Raw genomic sequence first — 9450 nt, forward strand, 5'->3', positions numbered from 1 at the left:
ATCCTCGAACTGAACTCCGAGGAAGGGGGAATTATGGTTTAGGCTTCCGCAGTCAGTGCTCTGACAGCTCCTCTGTGCGGTTCATGCTGCCTCAGGTCCATCTCTGCATTCGTCAGGCCAGAGAGGGCAAAGCATTGCGGGAGGGGTGAGAGCCGGAGCTTGCGGAGAGAACAGGACTCTTGTCCCCATTTCACAAGTGGGGAAAGAGAAACGGAGAAAAAAAGGGACCTGCCCAAGATGACGCAACAGGAATGAGGTCTACGTGGGACTGCAACCTGGCTCTTCTGACTCCCAGTATCGTGCTTTTTCCACCAAGTCACGCTGATACCTGAATATCCCACCCCTCGGACACAGTTGCTAATTGCATGATCTTGGAGACACGGGGGCATGCGTTCCAGACGCGAGTCAATGGTACTGTGTTTTCAAGAACCGGAGGTGGTGGGATTTCTGAATCCCTCTGGGCTTGTGTTGGGGCGCGGAGCTGGAGACGTAGAAGGAATTGCCCTTCCCAATCCGTTTTAAGGGGAGCACGTGCAGTGGGCTGTGGAAGACTTCATCCTAAGAACAGACCGGGGACAAACACAAACTTTAGGCTTAGCGTTCAGAGACCACGAAAGTAATAACACCCTCTATCCCCATGGGATCACGAGATCTCATAACAACCCTCCAACACCCCCCATCTCTTTTCCTGACCCCTAAGACCTCAGTCCATGGAATGTTGCAACCAGCCTCCATACCATGTTTTCCCTTTCAGTATCTCGAGTTTGCGGGTCACAAAGACACATCTCTTCTTTTACCTCAGCGTGAAGTTCATGTCCCCCTCCCGCCCTCAGGCTCCAATCACCTCTTGCCGCTCCACACACATTTCCTCCTCTTTTTCTGCGATTCGGGTTCGGCTGCTGCAAGGGACAGACTTTCTGCCATAATAACTCACCTGCGCAGACTTTGTCGCCTTCTTCTGGACCTTAGCCATTTCCTGATGTTTCCTTCTGGTGCTCTGGAACCAGGCTGTAACCTGGATGGGGAAGTAAACAGAAAATCGGTTCAGTTTGGGTCAAATAAGTGTGTGTGTGTGTGTGTGTGTGTGTGTGTGTGTGTATTTGTGTGTATGAGTGTGTTTGTGAAGGAAGACAGGGAAGTTTGGAGACAGAGCGGGAGCAAACCTAACTGATTCCCGGAAGAGGCAACATTTGGCCTCATCTTGTAAAATGAAGACGCGATTCAGACTCCTGGGAGCTGATGAACAACCACCTCTCCAGGCCACGACTTCCCTTCCAGCCAGTTCAGTAGAGGCTCTTTCAATCAATCAATCAATAGTATTTATTGAGCGCTTACTGTGTGCAGAGCACTGTACTAAGCGCTTGGGAAGTACAAGTTGGCAACACTTAGAGACAGTCCCTACCCAACAGTGGGCTCACAGTCTAAAAGGGGAGACAGAGAACGAAACCAAACATACCAACAAAATAAAATAAATAGAATAGATATGTACAAGTAAAATAAATAAATATAGTAATAAATATGTACAAACATATATACATATATACAGGTGCTGTGGGGAAGGGAAGGAGGTAAGATGGGGGGGATGGAGAGGGGGACGAGGGGGAAAGGAAGGAAGGAGCTCAGTCTGGGAAGGCCTCCTGGAGGAGGTGAGCTCTCAGTAGGGCCTTGAAGGGAGGAAGAGAGCTAGCTTGGCGGATGGGCAGAGGGAGGGCATTCCAGGCCCGGGGGATGACGTGGGCCGGGGGTCGATGGCGGGACAGGCGAGAACGAGGTACGGTGAGGAGCTTAGCGGCAGAGGAGCGGAGGGTGTGGGGAGGGCTGTAGAAGGAGAGAAGGGAGGTGAGGTAGGAGGGGGCGAGGTGATAGAGAGCCTTGAAGCCCAGGTTGAGGAGTTTCTGCCTGATGCGCAGATTGATTGGTAGCCACTGGAGATTTTTGAGGAGGGGAGTAACATGCCCAGAGCATTTCTGGACAAAGGCAATCCGGGCAGCAGCATGAAGTATGGATTGAAGTGGGGAGAGACACGAGGATGGGAGATCAGAGAGAAGGCTGACGCAGTAGTCCAGACAGTAGCGGTATGGATGGAGAGGAAAGGACGGATCTTGGCAATGTTGCGGAGCTGAGACCGGCAGGTTTTGGTGACGGCTTGGATGTGAGGGGTGAATGAGAGACCGGAGTAGGGGATGACACCAAGGTTGCGGGCTTGTGAGACGGGAAGGATGGTAGTGCCGTCAACAGAGATGGGAAAGTCAGCGAGAGTGCAGGGTTTGGGAGGGAAGACAAGGAGTTCAGTCTTGGACATGTTGAGTTTTAGGTGGCGGGCAGACATCCAGATGGAGATGTCCTGAAGGCATGTCCCGAGGTGACCCTTGGGTACCGGCCATCTCAAGGTCAAAAGCTATCTCGTGACCGCCTGAGCCAGCAGGCGGAACTCGGAAGTGAGGGTGGGATACCGCCCCCACGACCAAATCTGCCAGATTGACAGCCCAAGCTGGGAATACAGAAGGTGTCCCTCGCCCCCATGCCAATCAAATTAGGTATGGAGGAGGGGGGAGGGCAGAGATTGGTTAGACTGAGGCCAGAAGCTGGAATGGCCTAGGGGCACAGGCAATAAATACCTGTCGCCTCTGACCTTCGGGGTCAGAACACCAGGACACGCAGCAGCAGGAGCAGCCGCTGCAGCAGCAGCAGCAGCCCACGTGTCTCTCCCTGCCCAGAAGTCCAGATGCCCGCTCTACAACCAGAAACAACACACTGAGGCAAGGGCCGCGGGATGGGTGAGTGTCTCGTGGGTGGGACCCAGGTGCCCCGCTGCTGATGGGAATTATGAGTGGATTCCTCCCATGTAGGGAGAGCACATTGTGAGAGGTAGCCGCCTACCACGTGCGCGGGTAATGTAATGAACTCTTCCCATGTGGGAAAGTAAGTGGATTCTTCCCTAGTGGGAAGTGCACATGGGTGAGAGTTAGCCACCTCACCCACGCGCGATTAATGGATGATTGTGTTCCTCCCGTGTAGGGAAGCTCTAATATTGCTAATTGATTATATTCCTCCCGAAAGGGTAGCTCAATCCATTGCGCCTAAACAATTACATAAATTCAATTCACCTCACGGAATAAATTTTATATAAAACTTAGGCTTTCCGTCCCCGGCCTCTCTCTCTCTCTCGCCTCGCCGATCACTGTACGAACCCGTTCCCGGACGAAGGGTGACAAGGCAGGAGGAGATGCGAGCCTGGAGAGAGGGGGAGAGAGCAGGGGCAGAGATGTAGATCTGGGTGTCATCAGCGTAGAGATGATAGTTGAAGCCGTGGGCACTACCTTATGTGGTCAGATGAAGCAGCGTGGCTCAGTGCACGGGCTTTGGAGTCAGAGGTCATGGGTTCAAATCCCGACTCCGCCACTTGTCGGCTGTGTGACTTTGGGCAGGTCACTTCACTTCTCTGGGCCTCAGTTCCCTCATCTGTAAAATGGGGTTTAAGACCGTGAGGCTCCCCCGTGGAACAGCCTGATCACCTTGTAACCTCCCCAGCGCTTAGAAGAGTGCTTTGCACATAGTAAGTGCTTAATAAACGCCATTATTATTATTATTAAATGGATGATATCGCGTGTGGAGCAGGGGAGAGGAGGCAGATGGGAGAGCGAAAGAAAAGCATCTTGAAAGATAGATGGATGTGGGATGTGGGCAGAAGGGCCAAGGAACCACAATTCTGCATAGACGATGGATTCTTGGTACCACACCCGTTCCTGCTTCCTTCACTGGTCAACAGTGCACTCCTCTAGACCACTACCTGAGGGAGCGCAAGCCCACAGATAAGCAGGCTTCTTACCCCTGGAAAGGAGATCGCCAAATCTCCGGCCAGTCTTACTGCTTCAGCGGTCCTGACCTGATGCTTCATTTTAAATGTCGTCCACAAGGCTTCCATAATGGATTTGCTCACAGGACGATTCCGGGGGGTTTTGTTGACCACCACCTTGTCCCTCTTCCTCTTGGCTGCGTTCCTTTCCTTTTCTTCCGCCTCTGTTTCTTCCATTCCATCACCTCCGTCGTTGTTCCTAGCAATGCCGATGAGCCCAGAGGAAGGTCCGGACCCACGTGCCTGATCTGGGGGTGCCATTCGCAGTTCCGGAAGGCAGAAGGGCGCTATTAGAGACAAAAAGCGAACAGTAAGTGGAGGAAGCAGGAAACGCCTGACATGGAATAGGGCGGACCAATCCCCCTCTCCCAGTACCCAGCCCTCACCCTGATCGATAACGTCCCTAAGTTCGGGGCCGAATTCCAGGCGATTCCGGGCCAGGGCCCGCTGGCGCCACGGCGGCGCCAAGGGCTTCCCCCATAGATTCCCCCTTTTAGACTGTGAGCCCACTGTTGGGTAGGGACTGTCTCTATATGTTTCCTACTTGTACTTCCCAAGTGCTTAGTACAGTGCTCTGCACACAGTGAGCGCTCAATAATACGATTGATTGATTGATTGATTGATCTGCGGGTACCTTTCTGGCCGAGGGTGGGAAATAATCCCCAGTCGTCTGGCAGCGGGAGCAATCTGACTCTCAGGCCAGGGTCGTGGAACTCTGCCTCGGCCGCGGGCGGCGAATCGGACCCCTTCGTGGTTCCACTTCCTACCGAGTCGACATTACGGATGGACCGGCCGGTCCCCGGCTCGGTGAGGTCGCAGCCGGCCCCCACAGGTCCCCCCCCCCACACCGACTCCCGCCCGGTGGAGCCGCCGTGGCCCCAGGGCCGCCGGGTGGAGCAAGAGGGCCAGGGGCGGGCGGATGGGCAGCTGTACCCTCCGCCACGAGTCAAGGGGCCGCGGCCGGTGGACCTCGGCCGCGGAGGGGAGGTCGTCCCGGCCTCTCCCCCCACCCCGGTTCGCGGTCCTGCGGTTACCACCATCTGCCCCGCTCCGGGGCCGGGGCTAGCCGCCTGGCCCGCGGTGGGGGGCACGCGGTACTGGGGACGACCCGCTTCCCCGCTCCCCGGAGCGGATCTCACAGCACAGAGGTACAGCCCGGCAGTGGACTTCGGCCAGCTCCCCTAGGTCTGCCGCCAGCTCCCCGGCCCGGGGTGTGCACTCACACCCGGTGACCCCCCACCGCGGGGGCCGCCGGAATCTCAGGCCGGGCTCCTTCCCCTCCGCCTTGGCCACCGCGGGCACTGAGGACCGCTACAGGCGGTTCCCCTTCTTTTTCCACCCCGTTTCTGGCCTGTTGTTTTCGGTCTGCCACCGCCAGGCGGCGCTGGCGAGGCGGGGGCGGACGGCCCTCGGCGTCCGGGGCCGAGTTCCAGGCGTTTCCGGGCCAGGGCCCGCTGGCGCCACCGCGGCGCCAACGGCTTCCCCCAGAGATCTGCAGGTACTTTTCTGGCCGAGGGTGGGAAATAATCCCCGGTGGTCCGGCAGCGGGAGCAACCTGACTCTCAGGCCGCGATCGTGGAACTCCGGCTCCCCTGGAGGCAGCAGATCGGACACCTTCGCCTTCCGACTTGCACCAGGTCGCCCGGGTGGCGCGACCAGCTAGCTCCCCATAGATCTGCAGGTACATTTCTGGACGAGGGTGGGAAATAATCCCAGGTCCACCGGCCGCGGGACACCTCGGACTCTCAGGCCGGGTCCGTGGAACTCTGCCTCGCCCGCGGGTGGCCAATCTGACCCCTTTGCGGTACCACTTCCACCAAGTGACCCTGCCGGCTGGTACCCCCGGGGAAGGTCGCGGCCGGCCCCCGCCGGCCCCCCACCCCACGTCCGTACCCCGTCACCCCGTCTGCCAACACCCCCAACTCCACCTCCACCTGCTGGACGTCTGTCCGCTGTCTCTCGCCGGCCGCTCCCCCGACCCCCGTCTTTTAGTTTGGGGGTGGGGTGGAGGTGGGGGGGTTCCTCGTCTGTAATGTGGGCCCCCCGCCGGTTTGGGGGTACACCACCGGTTTTGGGGTGCCCCCGGACCCGGGGGTTTTCCACCACCCCGAAGAGGTTGGAAAGGGTCCCCCTCGATGTCGGGGGGCCCCCTGACGGTTTTGTGGTGCCCCCCCCCCCGCGTTGCTCCCCGCGGTTTCGGGGGCAACTCTCGGGGTCTTACCCTCTCCGGGTCTTCGGACGTCTCCGGATGCGGGCCGCGCGTTCACACCAGGAAGAGTCAGCCAGAGGTCCAAAGCTTGGTTGCCGTTTATTTGCTATCAGCGATTACATGGTTAAAAGAGAGAGAGAGAACGAGAGAGAGAGAGAGAGAGAGGGAGGGAGAGAGCGCGCGCCCCCCTTGTCTTGTTCGTCTCTTATACACCCCGTTGCCCGGGGGCAGGGTTTTTTCGGGGGATGGCGTATCGAGGCTTTGCCATGTAGCACACACCGCCCTCCAGCCACTAGCCTAGCAACAGCTCTGTCCAGTCACGAAGCGTTTGCTCTGGCTCGCCCCCAGCCACCCGTTGCCAACCATCGCTGGCTGCGGATATGGCCTTGAGGTTGCCTCCGAGCCTTGCAGGTGCAAGCTTGTTTTTCTTGCCCTGGTCTCTTTATCTCCTGTTGTTGAGTCTGTTTGGCCTTGAGCCGTTGGGTACGGTTTGTGTGCACATACTCCCTGTCTCAGCGCCTTCCCCCCCTCCCTACGTGTCCCCCTCCCGTTATGGCGGGGACCGCTAAGGGCATCTCGACCTTAAGCTCGCGGACCACCCGGGCAACAATGGAGCAAAAGAGACAAAGAAGGCACGGGAGGCACATGAGCAAAAGCAAAACCCCCCCAGTGGCGGCAAGGATCGAGACCAGCCAAGGGGCCAATCCCCCTGGCGTCACACGTTTGATCCAGTCCCAGAGTTCCTCCACCGCGTCCTCCCCGCGGTTGAGGTCGTCCCAAGCCTTGGGGAAGGGCAGCGACTGGGCGTTGAGCTCGTTGATAAGGTGGCACAGCTCCTGTAACTCGCCGGTTACGTTGGCGGCCAGGAAGAGTCCCTCCAGGTGTTTCTTCACTCCGTCCCAGGAGGCAGGAAATGAAGAATTGTTGGCGTTGCAGCGGAGCGGAAGCACGCAGACATGCCGATACCGGTAGTCGCATTTCACCGCCTGCCGTAGGGACAGGAGACGAACCTCGTCGCCGAGCGTCTCGATCACATGCTCAAGGCCGACCAGCTCCTGCTGCAGGGAAGCGTCCAGGTGACGCTGAACCCCCCACGCCAGTTGGGTGGAGTGCATGAAGGCCGAGAGCTGAGACGCGAGGAAACCAGTCCGATCATACAGACTCTGGATCTGCCATTCCTGGAAGGCCGAAAACGCGAGGTTCGCGATACCCAGTATGGCCTCAAATAATTCCCTGCGGGTGCGCAAGCCGGGCAAGCGGGTCGCTAGGGTGTGCCACCGATGATCGGAGGGCTGGGAAAACCAAGGGTCAGCGGACTTAACGGGTACAAGGGTGTAGCGGGGCCGCCGGACCAGCCAAACAGCGTAATCTGCCGCACCCTCCGTGGTCATGGGTCGCGCCCGAGATATAAGGACGCATCGCGAGGAACCCGTGGTGGACAAGGAGAAGTCGCCATAAGCCGACCGGGAGGCGGTAAGGTTCCAGCTGGGGTCAGTACTCGGGCAGGCTATAAGCGCGTAAGGGGCAGGGATGCGGGCGTTCCCTTGAAAGGCATAATCACGGTCGGCACAATTGCCCTGCGAGTGCAGGGAAACGTTCAGACCCTCACGGAAAATAATACGATACACCGAGAAAGGGTAGTCCTGGCACGTCGCCCCGTCAGGGCAGGCGCACGAGCGGACCCTGACGGTCGCGGTGGGAGAGCGTAGGGAAGTAAACGCTTTCCAGAGACCGGGGTGGCGCGTCCCCCACGGTAGCGCATAAAGCCCTGGCGCGGCCGCCTCCGTATATGTGTGGTTCCTAATGTGGTTGTCCGAGGTGAGCAGGAGGGTACCGTTTCCGTTATGGGGAATACAGCGGAATATGCCCGTGGAACAGCCAGTTAGAGGCGTCCAAACCCCACCCCGACCCTCGGCGCACTTCCTCTCGGGACCGGGGAGCGAGCTCGCATTTCGGATATGGCCGAAGTACCCCCCGCTTACCTCGCTGGATTCTTTGCCGTTGGGGGTGCACTGAAGTGTGCCGTGGATCCCCAGAAGGGTAAGGTTTCGGTGTGTGGGGTGCCCCTGACCTTGGGGTATGTTGACTTCCAGTGTGTAAGTGAAAGTTAGCAACCGCAAGCAAGATCGGGTTACCTCGGGCTGGTTCGAGAAAGCCCCATTGCCGGTGTACCAGCATATGGGGGGACCAGTGCTGCGCAAGATAGCGCCCCGGATACGGATCTCACGCTGGTCTGTTTCCGGGGACCGACCCCGGTGCTGGCCCGTGACGCTTGGTCACGGTCCCCTGGAATGAGAGATGGGGGGAGTCCTCCTTCCAGGAGACCATGCGTAACAAAGGCGCATTGGCGAGGAGGGCCCACCTCCAAACCCCGCTCTGCTCCTCAACATTCTTTAGGTGGCTATTTACCAGAGCAGTCCAGTTAATCCGTGTCCCGGCCTCCCTCCCCACCGCGCCCCCGGGGAGAAGAAGGGGAAGGGGAAGGAGGGGGAGGAGGAGGGGAATCAGGGCGCTGGGACTTCCCCTGCGGCTGGGCATCGTCTTCCTCGACGAGGCGGAGGTGTCGCGAAGAGATCCAAACGAGGCCGTCACCTGTGGAGATACAAGCGTATCCTCGACCCCGAATTAGTACCGGATCTGGACCGTGCCAATCGCCCTCCACAGTACGCCACATCGCTCGCCCCGTAGTGCGTGCGTGCGGGTGGTGGCGCCGGGGTTTCATGGTCGTGGACGTGTGGCAGAGTTGCCGCATGGCGGGGGAGATTCCCGTCTCCCGATAGACGGAAAGAAAGTTATGGGTGTACGTTTTCTTGTCTAGGGCGCACTGCGTGACCCGCTTCCCCACCCCCTGCTTTTGCTGGAGAGTTTTCAGCGTCCTGTTTGCCCTTTCCACTATGCCTTGACCGTTGGGGTTGTAAGGTATCCCGGTAATATGGGAGATGCCAAAGGAGGGGAAAAAGAGGGACATGGCTTTGGAGACATAACTGGGGCCATTATCGGTCTTTATCTCCTGGGGTGTGCCTATAGAGGCAAAGCAATGGTACAAATGGTTTTGCACATGTTTTGCGGCCTCTCCGGCTTGGCGTGTCGTCAGCATGAATCCGGAGAAGGTGTCAATGGTTATATGAACCGTGGAGGTCCCCCAATGGGTGACATCCATTTGCCACAGCTCGTTCGGCGTGAGCCCCCGGGGGTTCACTCCCGTCGACCCTGCCGGCCTTGGGGCAAATGGAAGACAGCGAGTACAGCGCCGGACAATAGACCAGGCTTCCTCTCTAGTGACCCCATACAGCCGGCGGAGCGAGGTAGCCTGGAGATGGAACTCCCTATGCGCCGCAGCTGCGGCATCCAGCCCCATTAGTGACGGCCCTGTGGGGTGTAGGCT

At 58.4% G+C, this 9450-nt stretch overlaps 1 protein-coding gene across 1 annotated transcript; it reads right to left on the reverse strand.

The window, feature by feature from the left end:
• Positions 1-405: 405 nt before the first annotated feature.
• On the reverse strand, positions 406-4634 carry LOC119921828 (NANOG neighbor homeobox-like). The gene is made up of 6 exons (XM_038741850.1): positions 4624-4634; positions 4491-4494; positions 4243-4303; positions 3830-4143; positions 935-1015; positions 406-558 (listed from the first exon to the last, which is right to left on the reverse strand). Exons 1-6 carry the CDS (start codon positions 4632-4634, stop codon positions 406-408), a joined length of 624 nt encoding a protein of 207 aa, XP_038597778.1.
• Positions 4635-9450: the final 4816 nt, after the last annotated feature.

Source organism: Tachyglossus aculeatus, unplaced genomic scaffold (genome assembly GCF_015852505.1).
Source record: "Tachyglossus aculeatus isolate mTacAcu1 unplaced genomic scaffold, mTacAcu1.pri SUPER_30, whole genome shotgun sequence".
NCBI lineage: Eukaryota > Metazoa > Chordata > Mammalia > Monotremata > Tachyglossidae > Tachyglossus > Tachyglossus aculeatus.

Bases quoted from the DNA above. Each gene is read 5' to 3' on its own strand.
- LOC119921828 (XM_038741850.1), bottom strand. The intron at 4,144-4,242 runs GTGAGGGCTGGG...TGTCTCTAATAG, and splicing joins TAGGGACGTTATCGATCAGG to CGCCCTTCTGCCTTCCGGAA. The intron at 559-934 runs GTGAGTTATTAT...GTCTGTTCTTAG, and splicing joins AGGCGACAAAGTCTGCGCAG to GATGAAGTCTTCCACAGCCC.